At 42.4% G+C, this 21,052-nt stretch overlaps 2 protein-coding genes across 3 annotated transcripts; one reads left to right on the top strand and one right to left on the bottom strand.

Annotated features, from left to right (window-relative positions):
* The first annotated feature begins 8,609 nt into the window (after window positions 1-8,609).
* LOC137387721 (26S proteasome non-ATPase regulatory subunit 10-like) lies at window positions 8,610-19,671 on the top strand. 2 transcript variants are annotated; one of them, XM_068074219.1, is made up of 5 exons: window positions 8,610-8,749; window positions 16,721-16,916; window positions 17,871-17,991; window positions 18,294-18,425; window positions 19,259-19,671. In XM_068074219.1, the coding sequence occupies exons 2-5, from the start codon at window positions 16,728-16,730 to the stop codon at window positions 19,504-19,506; spliced, it is 690 nt and encodes a 229-aa protein (XP_067930320.1). In that variant the 5' UTR covers window positions 8,610-8,749; window positions 16,721-16,727; the 3' UTR covers window positions 19,507-19,671. The 2 variants fall into 2 exon arrangements, with proteins under 2 accessions (XP_067930320.1, XP_067930321.1); XM_068074220.1 differs by having other exon boundaries at window positions 8,645-8,749; window positions 16,710-16,916.
* LOC137387228 (uncharacterized) lies at window positions 12,741-13,457 on the bottom strand. Its single transcript, XM_068073571.1, has one exon. It carries the CDS (start codon window positions 13,455-13,457, stop codon window positions 12,741-12,743), a length of 717 nt encoding a protein of 238 aa, XP_067929672.1.
* Window positions 19,672-21,052: the final 1,381 nt, after the last annotated feature.

Genomic DNA, 21,052 nt, shown 5'->3' with positions numbered 1-21,052 from the left:
GTTCGACTTGTCACTTCTCAATCTTGTAAAACACTACAAAACATTGCAAAACTTGCCAAAATATTAATAGAAGAACCTTCTAAAAGCATCGTGGCATGTTAGGTGGAGATAGTTTGATTGCAAGAAGCTGTTGATTAGAACAAATATAATTGTTGTTGCAAAGATTTGTTACTAAATGTCCAACATTATTTCAGAGTACAGACGGTTCCCAACCTACGAACGCGTTACGTTCCGAACGATTGTTCGTAAGGTGAATTTGTTCGTAAGTTGCTTCAGTGCTATATTTTGTATTATAATTTATGTTTAAGGCCTATATAAGTATATTGAAAGTTTATATAAGTATGTTTAAGGCTTGTATAATTAACCTGTATTGGTTTGTACTGAAAAAAATATTTAATAAAATGGAAATAATACTTTGGTGGACGCCGGGCCATGACACTGCATTTCTTATTTATTGTCATTTCTATTATATTGTTGTTTTAATCGTTATGCTATCACTTATCGTTGTTGTCTTAATTTTGTATGTGTTGTCCGTTTATTATATCGTTGTTTCACTCGTTATGCTATTGTTATATCTGATATACCGTCATAACACCATCACTTATCGTCACTTAGATTGTTGTCATACCAACGCGCTAGCGGTCCTATTCATTCACCTTGTTAGCCGGTGTTCTTACCGTTTGCCGTTAGCCGGAACGGTTGATATTATTGTATATAAATGAGTGCGCGCATTTAGTTGAGCAGAGCAAATAGCCGTTTGCTCCTCGGCTGGTGAAATTTCCTTCGCTAATTAAAAGCTGAATGAAACCATAGGCACTCTCTTATCTTTATTTATTAGTAGAGATCTTGCCAAGTAAAGGCCGGCAAATCTCTTTACAATACGTATGTAAAGTTCAAACAAAGTTCAAACAAATAATTCGAAAGTTAATCGAGTTACGAACAACGTACATGCGTTCGTATGTACCGTTGTTCGTAACTCGAATGTTCGTAAGTAGGAAACCGTCTGTACTAGAAAATGATTATCATTAAAGTGAAACAAAAAAGAACAATAATGAACAACAAAATAATAAGCTAATCGATGGTATTTACAACATATAAATATAAAGAAATAAGAAATAAAGTCATAAAAATGAAAAAGAAAAAAATAAAACGGTTTTTACTGAAGGCTGAGTCATCATGCCCACAGTAAAATTTTTGTGTAGATGCCAAAAGAATAATTTGTAACCGAAATGGAAGTCCAAGGAAAATAAACTAAGAAAACCTTTACCGTACCAGTTTTCAAGTAGACAATGCCTGGCACCTCAAAATATTCCAGATGGAAAGTATTAGACACCATTCACCAGTTTGATACTCTTCGGTATGCTTTTTTCCTGGCCAGCAGGATGGTTGGTAATTCATTTTTAAGCTGTTTGGTAAGAAATTATAGCTAAATGCTCCATTTAACCCTGAGAAAATAAACTTGAAACTATAAACACAGATGATCCATTAGATTTTTAATACTTGCATTCCATGTAACTAGGTAGTCCAGTCCAGTCCTATAAGCCAATATCTTGCTGACAGTTTTCATTTGGCAGTACATTTTAGAGATGGGCACTAACTTAATTTAGTATTGCAAAATTTTCTAAACAAAGTAAAGTATTAGAGCATTTGTTTGTACACCTGGTTCCACCCTCACGGGAGCAGACACGTAACATGTAAATATGAATGGACAAAGTCATTTCATGTTTGATGTACAAAGTGTGCAGACATTTGTTGTATTTTTCAGCCATCTCTATGTACTAATTGATGGTGAGCAAGCGCCATCATCTAAACATTAAGCATTTCCAAATTCGCATTCACAACTTTCATCAAATTGGTGGTATGATGATACGCTACTTTTGGGTAATAACCTAAAAATTTATTACTTGTATGCAAATGCTACATCACTAATGCATTCATGTTTCAAGCAGCAAACTAGATTTGCTGTGGAATCGACTGCCACACCAGTACTCTTTCAAAAATATTCAAATAATATTAATCTGCCATTACAGACTAGCTAGAGTTACTGCCTACACAGTCTATACAATGGCTATAGATGTAACATCAATGGTTTATGTTGTAACAAATTGAGTCAGTAGGCCATTATTTCTATTATAACGAAGTTGATTCCAGTAAAATTTGAGGTTTGATCATGCAGAGTTTAGGTTTTCAATTCATCATCACTCTTTTTACTTGATTTCTTTAGCTTTGACACTGTCCTCAAACCTTTGATGATTTTCCATCTGTACACAGCTTAGTGTACAGTAGTTTCATTAGCACTATCTGACTATATGGTTTCAGCAATTAGTTTTGCATGATAGATGTGCATTTTATTCATGTTTAGTGTTCAAAAAGGAAGGGATAAGAAATGATAGCACCTTGTCGTAATAGTCACTGCAGATCAGAAGTAAACATGAAGCAGACTTTATTTTCAAAATGAAAGTTTGGGTTATGTTACAGTAAAACCTTTATTTGAACGCCACCCTTTATTTGAAGGCCGCCATCATTTGAGCGACACTTTGACATTCAGCTGATTAGTAATCAAAGTTGCCTAACTAGGCATATTGTTCTGAAAGACCAGGGCTATTTCACAATATTAAATGCATTGATCACGCATCTAACACGTGAATAAACACACCCGGATCATAGTGATTGGAAATTGCCTTACTATCTTGCAGCCTTGGCATTCAATGAAAATGCTCCTACCGCATAAGTGGTGTGTTAAACCTTCTCAGAGCACCATGAGAACGTACCTATAAACTTTGGCAGACATGTCGAGCAGGCACGAACCCGAAGACGCTAAATGTCAAGTCGTTCAAGGGATGTAAGCTGACCAACGCTCTAGACGGCTTTGAGGATAACAAGACTCATCGTTTCAGGTAAGACAGTCCGATTAGGACTGGACTGGAATGTCTCTAACAAGTGTGGAACAATGCTGGCATTACCAATAAAATGACATTCAACAGCCGTACTTTTCGGACTATAAACCGCACCCCTATATAAGTCGCATCTGCTTTATTTTCCAAAAGACAATAATAAAACAATACATAGGCCACACCTTTGTATAGGCCGCAGAACTCAGGACGGTGCTTTTTGACGCGGCAGCAACTTGGCTGTTTAAAACGGAAAAGTGCCTAACGGCACTATTTCGTATTAACTGACGCTTTTTAACCTAGTGCCTAACGGAACAGTACTGTTAGGCATTGTTTCGTATTTAATTTCACCACTAGAGGCGCACTAATCGGAGATTCTGGTTAATGCGCCCTAGCGGTGAAAGAAAAAGCCACAGAACAGCCACACCCTTATATAAGCCACATAGCTTAAATCGTCAGAAAAAAGTATCGGCTAATAGTCCGAAAAGTACGGTATTTGATGCTGATGAGCAATTTTCAGAATGATTTTAAACTGTAAACATTTTATTACTTACCAGTAATCATCATGGTATTTGTATTGTCTTGTATCATATTTCTTGTTTTATAACTATATGTTGGTTGTTATTTTATCATTTGTTATTCGTTAAATTATTTTGTGAGAGAATTTCGTTGAATGTTTTGCTATCAATCGTTAAATGAAGTTTAATTTCAAAATCCTGAGCAGCGAGTTGACAAATTGAATGCTAAACTTTTCTTGAAGGTCACCATAATTAAATTATATCTTTATCATTTAATTATGGTGACCTTCATAAAAGATCTTTCAATTAAAGATTTTTTATGATGGTTAATTAAACGCCATCATACACAAAAGGTTGAAAAATAGAATGCTATGGCATTCAAAGTTTTACGGTAGAATTAGATTTTTTACCAGAACACTTGGTTGAACAAACTAACCAGCTGGCAACAGGAATTTTAACTATTAAGTAAGGACATCGACAATATAAAACAGTAACACGCACACACACTCACTCGCATGCATTAACAATTCATTAGTTTAGCACTTGGCTGCTTATCAGTAACACAAGCTCTGCTAGCCCTATTATTCGGCTGGCATATGTTATAAGAAGACTAACATTGGTAACAGTCAACTTCGTGTCATAAAATGGCAGCACCAGATTGTTCAGCGATTTCCGTCGCCATGGAGTGTGTTAAATTGCAACTATTCTCTCCAATACAAACATAATCATAAGTTAACACTGCCCAAGCACTCATGGAACTCAAGATACTGACAAACCGCTGCCCGAATCCTCTCCAGTCTCCCAAGTTCTGCTATGCCTCTGCATGACAACAATCTTAAAGGTTGACTTGCGATAAAATTCACATTATAGTTATTTGGTATTAAAAGATTCACCATGTCTTACTCTGTTGTGTTGTAGGTGCCAAATATGTGGAAATGTGATTACAAGCTCTTAAAAGCTCAAAAACGAAAAGCTGCCGAAGATTGGAATCTCTTTATTTCTCTGACGTAGTCATGAAATTTGGTTATCATCTTGTCACGTGATGTTCTCACGTGAATTGAAAGGCCAATAAAAAGCTCAATATAAAACTTATCATAGCACTAGTTTATGACAAACACTTTGGGTTTTACCGAAGACCCCGTATCAAATATAGATGCTCGTTACTTCACAGTTTTGTTTCGGTTTGGTCTAATTGGCAAGTCGTAATCTGATCATGTGATACATACTTCGCAAATAATTTTTGCAGCACTTTTCTATTATCATAAGTGACCAACAGACTCGTCATGATTATCAGACAATGATATGTACTCCTTCAAACTAAGGCTAAAGAATTAAACGCATTGTTACGGTAAGTTATAAGATATCACTGCTAATAGTGACAGCATTACAATGACGATAAAACAGACCATAAAAACAATAGACATGGTTTTATTGAATGCGTGAAGTGTATTTGTGAAAATATTTTGACGAATAAGGTTGCATGAAAGTGTAAACAGAAACAATCTCTCAACCCTACGTCACATTTGAGCCGTTTTGAAAAAAGAATCCAAACTACGGCGGTCTCGTGTGGCTGCGATTTTCTGTTCGTTTTTGAGCTTTTAAGAGCTTGTAATCACCTTTCCACATATTTTGCACCTACAAAACAGAGTAAGACATGGTGAATCTTTTCATATCAAATAACTGTAATGTGAATTTTGTTGCAAGTCAACCTTTGAATATATGCACATATATATATTCTTATTCTGCAGTGACTCGTAATGGTATAAATGCCGACTTGATACATTTGGTTTTTGATTTTGGCCCCAACATAATGAAGTGATAATAGAAATGTAAATCGAATAGCTACTCCTAACCATGTAATTATACAAACGCACAAATGAGTCCCTTTAGCTGTTGGAAAAATGCATTTTAAAATCGATGCCAGAGTGAACATCATAACAGCGGTGATGATAAACGTTCATTGCTACCTATTGCTGCTTGCGTCTTGTGCCATCTAGCTCTGGTTGATTTGAATGGGAATTATTTACGTTTTTCTTTGTGCAATGCAGATCTTTGATAAAAATTTTCTTTGCCATGCTAATGGTACCCTATCTTATATCGTCAACGTGCTATGATCCACCGGCTATTACAATTTTGCAAGCTTGACATACACCTTTTGACAATTGTTTTAGTGAATTATTTAGCATTTTAAAATGCCTACGCTATTATGTCGAGCAGATTAAACCCCAAACACTTACACAACACATGAGTCGTCCCACAAATGTTGTGATGGAGACTGTTGTGTAACTATGTTGTATGAAAGTATTAGTAAAAGTAGAGAGCATAATGAAGAGAAATGTCTACACAACCGGAGATACACACAACATTACAACAAACAAAAAGACATCAATTGATGTGCCAAAAAACCATTAAAACAATTAGACCTCTACCAGACACGACCAAAACAGTTGGAGTTATTCATCTTTTCTAATCAGTAAACTCCCACGACATACTTAAGACAAGCTCGGTCAATTTCTAACTCTCTGCAACACATAAAACAGAACCTGAGCACCTTAAAACCTTGTCACAAGGTAACAGAGACATCTATAAAAATAGAACAGCTCCAATGACTCAGCTTCTCTTTCTCCTCTGCCTGCTGAGGCTCTCCCCTCTGTCTGTGAAAACTCTCCTTCTCCTGCCTGTGGAGTCTTTCCCCCTTGTCTGCTGAGGCTCTTTGTTCTGCCTGTAGAGCTTCTCTCGCTCTTCCCTGCTGGTGGAGCCTTTTTTCCACTACCGACTGAGCTCTCTTCCCCTTCTTTTGGAGCCTCTTCCTTCATCATCAGCAGAGTCCTTTCTCCTTCACTATCTCAACCGATGAGCCCTTATGTTTATGGACTGGCATGACTCTCGATTGAATTTTGAGACTCGCAACTGTATGGGACTGAGCGACGAACAGGGATGACTGTCCGAGTAAGGGTATTAATTTTATTGGGTATTTCAACTTCTTGTCATTAATATTATTGCTTAGAATTTTGTTAGTTATGTATTATACTGGTTGGACTTATATAATAAAGAAGTATTTTTTGTGTTGTTATTTCTTGTCTTTTTTGTACACTGCTCTTTAGTTTGTTTACTTGCTGCGGTATCTTGTGGAAAACACGTTGTAAAATATGACTATTGATTACCACAATAAAGATCGCTCATATATACAGTCAAACATGGATAACTCGAACTTCACGGGACCGAGCAAAAGTGTTCGAATTATCAGAGCGTTCAAGTTATCAGAGCACTGTCACAAGTCCATGTATTTACTTATTTATTAGTAGATACATGTACATATGCAAACTATAATATAAATCAAAAGCACAAATGGCTTGTTTCAAATTAAATGCTTCTAATGTAAAGTTTAAAACGTTTTTATCAAAAAGTATAGAGATTTTTCTACCACTTGAGATTGGTTTGTTGTTTGAGGTAATGTTATTGCCAGGACGTTTTTTTAGATTGACATTGGCAAAACTTGATCGTTGTTGAAATGCTCAAAAGAAAAGACATCTTTTTTTTAGCGTTTTACCCACGATCAATTTTGCCAATTTTTCTTGAAGTTTATGCAACTTCAAGAAAAAGTTACCAAAGAAAAATCCCTTACTTTACCTGGGATTCGTTAAGAGCAACACTCCGAGGCAGTTCAATTAAAAGTTTTACGAGGTTTAACGGTACATTGTATATCACTCACGCTTTTTGAATGGATACTTATTGAATGTACACACGTATTCTGTGTTTAGGTCAAACGATGAATAGTTTTTTTAGCTAAGACAACGTATACGTTTAATAAAAACCATTTTTAAGACGTTTTAAACATTCAACATTCCGACGTTGATTCAACACGGAATCAACGTCGGAAAACTATTCGTCACGGGCTAGCCGGGTCACGCACTCAAGGATTTTCGCCACGCACATACAAAACAACATGCTGTTTTTGTTTTGTATGTGCGTGGCGAAAATCCTTGCGCGCGTGACCCGGCAAGCCCGTGCTATTAATCGTATAGCAGTATAAATCAAATTTCACCAAACCTTTAGAAAAGTCGTTGACAAAATTATTTTGCCGATGGTGGTAATAACAATGCTTATGAATTACGAAAAGATGAGGTTTACCTCTATGGCTTTGAATAAAGTGATTTTCTAAAGCGATAACAACCGTTTCGGTAGCCGTTAGGCAAAAAAACAGTTCGAATTAACAGTGTTGAGTTCGAGTTATCTATAGCAATTTATCATCACGTGGGAACGGACCAAAGAAACCGTTCGAATTAACCATGTGTTCGAGCTATCCGTAGACGAGTTATCCATGTTTGACTGTATATATATATAAGTATATATTTTACTGGTAAACATCATTATTGATTACAATTGCTTTACACTTTCGCTAGTACCTGAACCAGTATTAACCAAATTACTCCCCCCTAACTATGCAAACGTGCACAACTAAGCATAGTAGAAATAGAATAAGATGACAAAGCAAATTCAATGCTGATGTTGAGTGTGGATTCGGATTAGTTATGCATAACGTAATTCTTCCGTATCCACCCATAACAACCAGGCCTGCCAACTCTCACGCATTGGGCCTGCGAAACACGCAATTGCTCCATGTCTCACGCATCTCACGCCCGTGTCACGCAATTGCCTCTTTTACCCAACCAACCTGTTTTTTTGCCCCGATCTTCAAGTAGCCACATGGAGTTATATAATCATCTTTCGCTGTGGTGTTTTTATATGCTATGAAAATTTACCTCACTTATCAAATCCTCGCGTTTTCATTGACCCCCCCCCCCAATAGACTCTCACTCCTTTCCCCATTCCAGGGTTGGCAGGCCTGATAATAACTAACAGGCTGTCGACAACGAGTGACAAACGTGCAACGATGGCGTCGTTCCACCTAAAGCTCAGCTTTTCACATGTTATTTTAAACTATTTTTATGTTAAAATCAATAATTACAACGTAAAAGTAATCCAAAACATTACCCGCATATGATACATAAAATGAACAGGTAAACTTGGGAAGAACGAGCACGTGTCAACCTTTTTTATTTATAGCCTTAGAACAGAAATACATGGTTAACGCTTTTAGGTATTTTAGCTATTGGCGAACGACAACTACTATTTAGTATGTTTATGAGGCTATACTCCAAGTTAATACGACACGTGCCGTTCGACTATCTATAAACTGCGCTGAGTCTACGCGCACGCCCCTTCTTAGCGCGATCGTTCAATTTTGCGCTTTCACTTTAATTTGTAATGAGATTGTAACTTGTTGTCGATTTTGGTCAATTACTGCAGCTTAGCATCACATAGTATTTACAACATAAGGTAGGACTCGACGCTATAGCAACCATTATATAGACGAGTCATTTAGGGTGTTATGAAAAAACTAACGGCATATGTCAGTAATAAAAAATATGAAAGGTTATCCTACTGAAGCACAATGTCGCATTTTTATAACTTGTGTTGAATTGTGATTCATTTTGATGTTCAATATGAAATAGTGGTTATCCGAATCATTTTATGTGTGGATGAAGAGTTTAGGTATTGATTTAACCAGATTATTTTGCGCTGTTGAACGGTCAACGTATTATTTAGAAAGCCGTCTTTGAACAGGAGTATAAGCTATTCCACTTCGAACTCAAATATAAAATATGAATGGATAACTTCAGAGATACGTACATGTACTGGTCCATAGTTTAATGATTGGTAGTAAGATCACATGATTGTGTCTCAATATACCCCCTCAATCGTGTGAGCGTGACAACATAGCGATGAAAACCAGGGCTGTTTGATGTAGCAATCGCGGAAGTGGTTTTTTTCAAGATATCTGGTGGATTCTCCTTTTTGCTGATATATTTGTGTATGACACGGGTTTGCTCCTTCACAAAATGGTGCTTAATGTCAATGTGTTTTGTCTTTTGATGCAGGTGTGAATATCCTTTGGTAAGAGCCACCACGCTAAGGTTATCGGTGAAGATGGTGTTGTTGTCATTTAGTGGCATCCAAAAAGTTTTGCATTATGTCTGTAGAAACAACATTTCCTTTGTGGCCACGGTCGTTGCCATGTATTCTGCCTCGCATGATGACAGTGCCCAGGTAGGTTGTCATCTGCTGTTCCAGCTTATCAGGCATCCTCTTTGCATGAACATGTAGCCAGTCATGGATCTTCTGATGAATGTGTCTCCAGCCCAATCGGTATTGACAAAACTAAAAAGTCTCTGGTCTGTTGACGTAAATGACAAGTTTAGTCTTTTATATCCTTACGGGTAATATAGCAACCTCTTAATGGCATCGACATGTACCGGTCCAGGTTTCTCCAAGTGTTGAGATAGCTTTCCAACTTTCCATGCAATGTGAGGTCGTGTTCCAGTCATGAGATATATAAGGCTACCGACAATTTGTCTGTATGGGTAGTCCTTAGAGATAGCGTGCTCCTCATCTGATGCTGGTGGTAATTGTAAGTATGTTTTCGCTGTTTTGCTGCAGTCTACCATGTCAAAGCTCTTTAGGATGTTTTCTGTGTAGCGTTCTTGAGACAAAGTAAAACGATTACTGTCTTTTGAAATCGATTCCAAGGAACCAACTTAGTTCTCCTCTGTCATCCATGTTGAACTGCTTATTGAAAAGTACTTTAGTTTCTGATATATTTTCCTTGTTTTGTGAACAGATTAGGATGTCATAAACCCAGAAGAGTATGATGACCTTTGCTGCGGGGTCCTGAATGTTCTCTTTCGTGTAGACACACTGGTTTTTGGCTACAAACGCTGCGTTGTGTTGCAACACATGAAAGCGGATCCGCCAGTTGCTGGTTGTAAACTGGCAGATCCGGCAGCTCCCTTCCTTCACCTGTTCTTTCGCCCGTGTGACAGTCCAGGAAGACAGGTACTTGATGGTCCTCGCCAATGTCTTCTTCCGTGGTCTGCTCTCCTTTGGCTCCGGCTCCCTCATGGGCATACTTTCCCTTATGGCACCAGCCGGTGGAGAAGGGGACAATTCCGGTGGGAGGGGGCTGATTCGTCTCCTCTTAGTGCACACAGCAGCCACCCAGCACGCCTCCTCAACTTCCTCCGGCAGGGTCTCGTTGAGCAGGTCCTCCACTCCCTCTTCTGTTAGGGTTGCATCCAACAGTGCCTCTGTTCCTTCTTCAGTAATTTCCAATGTGGCAGAGTCCGGTCCTCGTGCCACGTCAAACTCCGTGCCATTCCCCTTGTCGGCCACCATGTTTGCCGACGTTGGCCTGTCCATCCTTTCTCCAGCTTCTTTCAAGCTAATTGTGACCGAAGTCAGTAAGTCCTGTAGTGATGTGTTGCCTTCGCTATCCATCATCTTTTCCAGCGCTCTGATGTGATCCATGGAAAACGAGTGCTTTCAAAGGAAAGCTTTGGTTGCATCCGTGAGAGCCCTTTTGCAACTTTCCCTCACCGACCTCTGGACCATTTTCCGGCAGTTCCATAGAATAACATACACCATCTCCGTACCGTTCCGGCCTCCTAGTTGTCCGGGCTCGTCTCGGATTGCGCCGGGCCGGAGTTGATGGGATCGCAGGGTTGATAGACTCTGGCGTTGCGGTCTTTCCGGTCTCCGCCGGGTTTGAGTCCGGTTCTCCCGGAACTTTTTCCCGTGGGACCGAATTTATTTCTTCGGGACTCGGAGAGGGTCTTTGGCATTCTCCCTCCTCCGATCCGGCTAAGTTTTCTCCTGGAGTTATCTCCTGCCCTTGCTTTTCTGCAGCCTCTAGCAGCAACTTTTCCTAGTTGGGGGCGGCAGTATGGGTACGGGGTCGATTCTGACCGCCTCTGGTTTTCTCTCTAGATTGCTGGGTCGAGCTCTTTTCATGTTGGGGCCCCTCCTTGGTTCCAGAGTGGCCGGGGCTTGTCCCAACCTCTCCGGGCAAGCATGGCAAGGCTTCAGCCTTCCCTCGCTCTGGATGGAAGACTGGCCCTGCCATTCCACTAGATACATGTGGTTCCTTCAGGACCTGGTATAGTCCCACAAACTGCCTGCAGCTTGAGATTTTCTCCCCGTCTCCGTCATTTGTTTGTGAGCCATACCCAGTCACCTGGGGCGTACAGCGGTGGCTCCTCCCGGTCCTCCTGTCTCACCTCTATCTGACTTTGTCATAGCGCCTCGTGCACCGCCTGCAGTCTCCGCTGCACCTCAAGGGCATGCTCATGGGCAGGAAAGAACTCGGTCGGTGGGGGTGGCTTTCCAGCTGGTCCGGCAACCTCAGCTCCCGTCCCAACATCACCATGTTGGCTGTCTCTCTGGTTGCGGAGTGGAGGGTGCCTCGGTATGCCCTCATCAGCTGGGGAAGCAGCAGGTCCCACTCGTCCTGTCTCCGGGCCAGGAGTAGTGCCTTCAAGGAGTCTCTGAGTCCCCGGTTGTTCCGGTCAATGATTCCGTTGGCCTGTGGGTGATAAGGAGTGGTATGGGGTTTCCCCACGCTCTAGAGTTGGCCCAGTTTGGCCATCAGTTGGCTCTCGAACTGCGCCACCTGGCTCGTGTGGATCTGCTCAGGTAACCCCAAGTAGCAGAAGACCCACTCATCCAGTGCGTTTGCGACCACCGGGGCCGTGGCGTCAGGTAGTGCCAGTGCGCCCTGCCATCGGGTGAAGTGGTCGATGAGGACCAGCACCCACTTGTTCCCCCTAGGCGTGACTGGAAATGGCCCCACCAAGTCTACGGCCATCTTCTGCCAGGGTCGTCCGGCGTAGAGCCTTCTTTTTCCTCCGGCCCCTTTTGTCCCTCCATGCTCTGTGGCCTGGCACACCTCACAACTCTTGATGAGCCGTCTGACTGTGGACTTCAGTCTGGGCCAGTACCGAGTCAGCTGGAGGCGGATTATCATTTTTCCCACTCCAGAGTGAGCCAGGGCATGCGTTTGCCACACCGTGGTCTCCTGCATAGCCGGGGGTAGATGGCGTACCATATGGCGTGGCCCTGCGGGGCCACGCGTGCTTCCAGCACGCCATCCTGTCGTATGCGCAGAGAGCCTCGCATGTGATGCAGGATATCCAGCTCTCTGCTTCCGACTTCCAGGTGTTCCACTGGCACTCTTCTCCTGTGGCGATTGCACAGTACATGATGGCTACTGGTCCTTTTCCGGTGGCCTGTGTCCTTGCCAGCTCGCCCTTCGGTCCTGTCATTCCTGGTGTGGCCGGTAGCCCCTCGGCGGAACCTCCGGCCACCAGGTTCAATCCCGCCACTGTTGGGGCGGGAGTCCCGTGTGAGTTGCCGCCCCCCCCCAGTTGGCGTCCTGCTCGGTGACGGCGTTCAAACGCTGGTAGTCTATGCAGAAGCGCCACTTCCCATCTATTTATCGGACTAACACCACGGGGGAGCTCCAAGCTCCTCCAGCTGGTTCGATAAGCCTCCTCTTAAGTAGATCCTGGACCTGCCTCTCGGCCTCCTTCTCCCGTCCGAGTCTGTGGGGGGTTTGCCGGATCAGCCGAGTGCCCTCCATATGTTCTACCCCGGAGGTCCTCCCTACGTCGTCGTCACCCGTGCTGAACACGGTGGCATACCGACTTAACAAGGAGGCCAACCTCGCCATCTGGCCTGTCCCCTCACAGTTTGGCCGGGCCGCCTGGAACAACTCAAGCTGAGCCAGCACTCCATTGATTGAAGTTGGACCGGCTTCAGACAGTAAGGGGTCGTCCTCTTCGACCTGTGGGGTCTCTACCCCCGTGTAAGTGCCGATAGTGGCTCCGGACCGGAAGGTCAATGACCGCTCCATAGCATTCATGCAGCGGGTGATGACCCGTCCCTTGGGTCCCGGCTTATTCAGGCTACTTGCTACCGGGGGTCCGTCGGGAAATCCTTCAATCAGTTTCATGGGGCAGTAATTCTGTGTGGTGATGTGACAGTGTATCGCCATCTCTGTCCGGGCGGGAACCACCACCCCCTTAATCACGGGTACCTTGCTCTGTAGCAGCCGTCCATGTCGATCTGTGCAGACTAGCTGCCTGCCATACACTCGGACCACCGGTTGCTCAAACTCGAGAGAACACTGATGGGCCACGAAAAATGGCATTCCGAGTATGGCATCCTCGCTTAGACGGCTGACCACAAAGACTTCCTCTGTCCTTACATCCCTCAGGCGAATGGTCAAACGAATTATCCCGTAAAAGAGGAGCCGTGTTCCGCCAGCCAATAACCCGTGGCTGTCACTCTCCTTGAGTTGGTCCCGTACGGCTCATGGCAATCGGTCAAAGACCTGCTTATTGATCAGCTTTGTGGTGCATCCTGTGTCTAAAAGAAACTGGATAGGCCGCCCCTCCACTCTTCCTGGGAGGAAATAGCTGGCGAAGTGAGGTCGGCTGAGGGCTTGCGCCCTAGTGGTGTCTTCCAAAACATCTTCCGTTTGGCCTGGGAGACTTCCTTTCCACGGTGGTGCGAGGTCGATCCCTCGAGCCATCCCACATCCAGGATAGATCCGCAGCTCTTGTGATTACCATTCCCAAGGCGAAAAAGGAGTCAGTCTTGCCGTTTTTAAGGCAGGCTTCAGACCATCCGGTCCAGTGAGGGTAGTTCTCAATGTCTGGGTTGGAGGGGATTTGGGTGTCACCCTCCTTCGTTTCGGGCTATGTCCCTGTCGTTCGCACAGTGAGGCATTGGCAGTATCCGGGACAGGGGAATGTTCAGACTGGCCTCACTCAAACACTGGTAGTAGTTTCGTGTCTCCACAGGCCTTTCCTGTGCACGAATTTTCCTCGGCCTAATCCTTGCTGGTTGATACCAACTGTCGGCTGTCACCGGATCCCATGTAGTCTTACTGTGTTTTCGGGGTTGTTTGGCCTTGGCACAGCCAGTAGTCGGAGCTACTGCTGTGGCCTCTCTTCGTTTCCCGAAGCCGGTTTTGAGTAGCGAGGGCAATTCTTCCGTATGTGCCCTGGTCGGCCACAACCCCAGCAAAGGGTAGCTGGCTAACTCCTCTTCTTGGTTAGAGTGTGGACCTGCTCTTGGAGCCGTTCCACCTTTTCCGTGAAAGATTTGACTAGCCGGGCTAGTCATCTAATGACATCGGTTTCGGCCGAGTTCACCTGGTCAGAGGATCCTCCCTCCAGGGCCCGAACCGAAGATCCGGTGGGTTTGCGCTCGCCTCCCTGGATCTGGAGGTAATCATTTTTAGCCCGTACAGTGTCAGCTAGTGTGGGTGTATGTACGGCCAACAGATGTCGCTGGAGGACAGGGTCCCTTAGTGAGCTGCAAAAGGTCTCCATGGCCATGCTATTCCGGTGTCGATTCAGCAGGTCCCCGTATGCAATGCGTACCATCCTCTCGATCTCCATAGCATGCTCCTAAAGCGTCGTTCCTTCATCTCGCCTAAGGGTGTTAAGCTGGCTTAGCGCCTGCCTAGCGGATGGTCCAAATCTTGCCCGAAAGGCATTGAAAATGGCCTGCTGGTCCTCAGCCCGCCCGCAGTCCTCAGCCTGTTCGCCCAGTGCTTCTCGAAGGTGCAACAGGTTTGCTCTTTCCGTCCACTGGTTGGCGTCGGCTACCTCCATGAAGCAAGCATTGAAGTATTCCACATCTCCCTTTTTAGTGTACTGGGGAGTCCTGAAGCGCGGTGCCAGTTCTAGTGCTTCGACTAGTCGGTCGGGTCCCGAATCAGTGCTTCGTGCTCTCCTATTGACCATGTTTGGCTTCCAGTAGGTTTTTGCTCTTTCCAGAGCAGTGCCTCTACTGAGTCTGTGGCCGTCAGCTCCTTTTTGGGTTTCTTCCTGTTGCCAGGAAGTTCTTTCAGTAGGAGCAACGCTGCTTCCTCAGGCAAGTCCTGTCGGAGCCTTCAGTAGGTTTCTGCTCCTGCAGCAGTGCATCTACTGGGTCCGATACTGCAGAGCTTTCCACAGCTCTCTCTGGGTTTCTTCCTGTTGCCAGGAAGTTCCTCCAGTAGGAGCAATGTCGCCATTTTTCAGGCAGCCCAGTTCATCCAGAGTCCAGTGATCCTGATGCGAGTCCTGTAGTGGAGTTCTTGAGATCGTCAAAGATCCCACTGCTGCCTTCAGTGTAAAGGTTTTGTGTGACCTTCACTTTCCTCCACTAGTACAAGACTCGGTGCATAAGTTTATACATATACTTTCTGCTTAGTTCATAAGTTGTACAAGAATGCTCAAGTAACAGGCAATGAACAGGCCCAGAACAGCTCTGCTCTCTATTGCAAATGTTCGTGCTTATACAGTTGGTAGGCCCCGCATCTGTTCTACTTGGCTGGGCCCGGTTTGGCGTGGGCTTGACTCGGCTTTTGCTTGACTCGGCTTTGTCTCGGCTTTGGCTTGGTTTGGCTAAGTGCAGGTGGACGCCATCCACCGCAACATATATATCAGATATATATATTTCCAATTTTTAGCCGAAACAGTACTGTTTGTAGCATGAGTGTGTATATATATATACATGTATATACTGCAGAGCTATTAGTTTTTATAGTAAAAATATAGTAAGCGCATATAAATAACGCCATTGTACAAACCATGCAGCCCTCAATAAAATGACTGTTTAGTATCAACAAATAGCATTTTATCTTATTAAAAGTCCTTTTCGATAAACACTCAGATGATGTTTCTGTTTTATTACATTTTGTTGTTGTTGTTGTGGTTCAGTATCGATGCTGATGGCATTTGCAACCTGACAATCAAGAAGTGCCCGTACTAGTCTATCAACTGCACCAGTAGACAGTGTAAAGGTCTCCACAGATAACAAGACTCAGTGCAACGAGTATACATATATATTTCTGCTTGGCTCATTTGGTTACAGTTCATGACATGCAACAGTATTAAATCAGGTGCATAACAGCTCTGCCTCTCGTATTGCATTTCATGCCCTTGTATAGTTATGAGACTCTGCCTCCTTGCATAGGGCTGGACTGAGCTGGCTCGGTTCGGCATGGCTTGGTGTTTTAAAACAGACCACTTTCCGTCACACCTGCCCCAGTAGAGAGTTTATCACCTGCACTAGTATATCACCTGCACTAGTCTATCACCTGCACTAGTTTATCACCTGCACCAGTCTATCACCTGCACTAGTTTATCACCTGCACTAGTCTATCACCTGCACCAGTCTATCACCTGCACCAGTCTATCACCTGCACTAGTCTATCATCTGCACCAGTCTATCACCTGCACTAGTCTATCACCTGCACTAGTCTATCACCTGCACCAGTCTATCACCTGCACCAGTAGACTGTAAGGCTGTAGAGGCCTTTTCAAGTGATTGAGTTCTTTTTTAATTGCTACTCAAAATTTTCACTAAATATTTTTATCTAACAGCACATCTGTTCACCTGTTAGCTTTGATTCAGCGCTGAGATGAGTCATTCCAATGTGGAGTTCTGTCAGCTGGCATATGAAGGAAAAACTCTAGAAATTGAAGCCAAGTTAAACGCTAACAGCGAGCTTGTTTATAAAGTGGATCAGGATGGTAGATCAGCTTTGCACTGGGCCTCTTCTTCCGGCAAAACTGATGTGGTGAAGCTACTTCTATCTAACAATGCCAAGGTACATTGAATATAAGTGTTCACCTAGATTATCAGTGTTGTTGAGAGTGTCTCGATCTGTTGCATGATACTGCTGGCCAGTCGTAGGCTGAGTCTGGATCAGTAGTTGTCTCCTACACTTCCTTCAAATATAAGAATATTGCTTCTGTAGTGCAGGTTCTCTAGCTATAATAGTTGCTTATTAACACACTTTTGTATGTTTCTATGAGAACAATCATGGATTACAGTAATCTTGATCCAGGATATTTCTGTAATATAGCCTTCTACTGAACACTTGATCAATTTAGTTTAGGGTTGTAAGTGAATACATTTTAATCATTGTAAAAGTAAAATTGATTTAAAGCTTTTCCCATTTAGTTGTTTTAAGGAAAACTTAACAAATTGGCACTAACAACCAGATCATGTGTTTCTTTAACGGTGTCTTCGAATTGACAAACACTGCTTTTATTCTAGTAATAATTTTTTGAAATAGACATGTTTAGTTAAACATTTTAAGGCAAAGGTAAGATGTGTGCTGAAAATTATAGCAATAACCAGAATGTGAAGTGTGACTAAAAAAGACAGAGACACCAAGTGTACTTATGGTGTAGCAGTAAGTAGATATATAATATAGTGAGTATCTGTATGAATGTACTGTCCGCATTCTTTCATGACATGTACATGTATGTAGATATTAAAATTTTAGTCAGCAAGTTTATTTATTTTCAAATTTATTACTCTCTATGTATGGTTGATGTAATCTTTCTTTAAACGTTAGCAGAACTTTAGATGCAATTTCCTTAAACCGGCAATGTCGATACTCGGATTATTGAATGACTCGAGAGCAGCGACTAGATGATCTGTGAATATGATGAGCAGACAGAGGTTGCTTACCGGCAGGTGAACCGGATGAGCAAAGATTCTAGTGATCAATATCGCTGTTCTTCCTTCGCTACATTCCATGTTGTGTTGTTAGGTCGACTCGGTAGATGATCTAGAATGGACAGCACTGATGATAGCTACGAGTGGTGGTAAGAAGAATGTTGTAGAATTGCTGGTACGCAGAGGGGCTGATGTGAACAAAGTCAACAGAACAGGTTAGCATATTAACCTAGTGTTTTTAAGTTGCAGCAAGACACCTGCCAGACGCTTGTCAGTTTTAAGCGCATATTTAGGCTCATTTGAGCTCTATACAAACTCCTTTTTATCACTTCTAGCTTGACTTGCTATGTGTCTCCGCATTGCAGCGTTTGTAATGCATCTGGCAAGGTGGCGCAATTTTCACTGCCGTCACACACTATGGTAACCCGCAACACCATAACAACCTTCACACACCATCTTTTAATTGCAGCTGAAATTACGCCCTTATATTGCGGAAACTTCTTACATCTTGTTGCAGGACAGTGCGCTTTGCATTACGCCGCATCTAAGGATCATTATGAGATAGCTGAGTACCTCCTTGACAATGGCGCTCATCCCACAGTTGGTGATCACATCAACAGCACACCTTTGCATAGAGCTACCAGTAAAGGTGCATATCAGTCATAGAACTGTGCCTTTTTTATCATTTCTGTTTATTTGTCTTTATATTTTTTGCTAAATTTAAATGTGCAACAGATCAATCGCAGTATTTTAGTGAAATTGTAGGATTTTTATCTGACTTTAAAGAGAAGTGATGCTAGCAAAGGCATACTTGTACACAGCTAAAATCTGTAGACACTGTCCAGTTATGTGAACAGTATGCAAGGCTACACTTTGAGCCTGTAGTATTTCACAATATTTAAGAAAAATTGGTCTAAATACTTAGCAAGTATACTTGCTCTGTTACAGATACAATATTATACAGGCCAACTCTGTTAACATCTCATTCATTTCAGTCTGTTATGAATACAGTAACTTGCAAACCCTAAATGCTTGACAGTTTGGTCTGCCAACTGAGTTAGTGTTACGATATGTTAATCTTGGCTCTGTTGGTCAGCTCTGATATCTAGTTGTTAGTAAAGTATGGCTGTATACTAGGGGAGTAGACAACTCTTTACATGTGTACACAGTTGTCATTCCAATTTAAATACTGTTAGTTATATTACAGTGAGAATCTTCTTCGTGATATGTTTGCGGAATTTAAGCTTATCTTACCTTGTCTTATTAAAGACAATTATTTTCCAGTTGTCAGGCTTGACCTTGAGTAGGTGTAGCCAGAATAGTAAACACGTATCATCCATCACTGTAGTCTATTATTTAATCGGTGTCGGTCAAGGCTACAAGTAGTGACATCATCACTATAACTATAGGTAAACATTCCTTTCCTGCATGGCCCTGAGGCTATATTAGCAATCAGTCTGTACTTTTAGCACTTTGTCGCAGGTCTCATCAAGATGGTTCAGCTACTTCTCGTTCATCATGCCGAAATCAGTTTCAGTGACACCGAAGGCAACACAGCTCTCCACATCGCTTGCCAAGATGAGGTTCTGGATGTTGCCAAGCTGCTCATTGAACACGGAGCGGACATAAATAAGATGAACAAAGATGAGAAAACTCCTCTTGACTATGTTAAGTCTAAAACTCGCGATCAGTTGATTCTAATACACCAACGCAGCATCATACCTACGTAGCTTCAAGTATGACATGACACCTGCTTGTTGTGTCTCAAAGTCTATCTGAATAAGTGGAAGCAATCTCTCATAGGCATGATACACTATGACTAGTGAAAGTGTTTTTATATGCAAGACCATGCCGATTTACGTTCTGTCCAATACATTTGAGTTTGTCTGATTGTTTCCTTTGACCAGTTTCTCATCTCCCATATAACCAGATACTTGCTAATTTCAGCACAGAATGGTTTATAAGACGGGTCAAGTAGATTAGAACCTGCGTAGCTTGTTGATTGGCACTCTACACTTGGGCTGATTTATGCCTCTGTGTCAGTAACCATACTGCTAGTTCATAGTATCAATTACCCACTTTATGCATCGTCTTCCTCCAGGGACTTGCTCGGGCAGGCTACTGGAGAAGGATATGTTAATGACTAGCTTACATCACTTATGAACATAATAAAAATAAATTATGGCGCCCTTGCAGTATGTATTACTATGTCAACAATGTATCAGTGTAATATATTTAATTTTTTAACTTCACAACCTATATCTCTTTTGAACACCAGATGAATATAACCTATAATAGCATGGGTCTTCTTAAACACAAGTAATTTTCCATACCATTTATGCAAGCACAATTTGTGTATCAAAAGATTTAACCCAATATTAGTTTATAGCCTGTTCTAGCAACGAGAACAGCTACATGTATGTTTAAGTCAACTGCCTGAGTTTTGATGACTAACTAGACAATAGAAATAGAATCTAACATGGATGATTGAGATGGGATATATACCGGGGAGGTTGAGATAGAAATATATCATAAAACTTTTATTTGAACGCCATGGCGCTCTATTTTTAACACTTTCTCTATAGTGACGATTTATTAGAAGTAACATGCAAATAAAGAGTGTCATTGTATTTTTCAAACACCTCGTTATAATTTTCGGAAGATAGATTTAACCTTTTCACGGGTGAAATGAATGACGCCTATATTTTGCGATCTTCGGGCATAGTGACTACTGTCTGTAAAACCTAAAGCGGGTGAGCTACTACTGACTGGCAGTTAATCACGAGAACTGTTAACCAACCAACTAGCAGGACTCGCTTTCTTGAAGGGGTGACAACCTAGATACTAAAGGCCTGAGATCTCGACAGTTTCACCGAACTTCTGTACCCCCTCACCATCCTCACGGTATAAGACCTGGGTGTTTGAGCTAAAAGCTGTGTCACTGTAGCCTTGCTATTTGAATCTTTAACAAAAACTCTCATTCATTTCCAGAGGCTGCAGATCTCTTGCATAATGATTGTCATAGATCTCTTTACTCCTTTGCCTTTATGTTCTATCCTTTTTCGCTTCGCAACTGGGGTGCCAACACCTTGGGCAGCACAGACAAGGTAGTCTATGGTGGAGTAACGAGATTCGGTGTACGTGAGAGACCTGAAGGCAGCAGCCACAACCTTGTTACTTTCATCTGACTGTACTTGAATGAGTACTGCCCCAAGGCCATTTTTACAAGCATAAGTTTGAATAATGGTCACAGAAGTAGGGTTGTAAGCATCGAAA

This window comes from Watersipora subatra, chromosome 2 (genome assembly GCF_963576615.1).
Source record: "Watersipora subatra chromosome 2, tzWatSuba1.1, whole genome shotgun sequence".
NCBI classification, from domain to species: domain Eukaryota; kingdom Metazoa; phylum Bryozoa; class Gymnolaemata; order Cheilostomatida; family Watersiporidae; genus Watersipora; species Watersipora subatra.
This window is presented reverse-complemented; position numbering and strand designations above follow the sequence as displayed.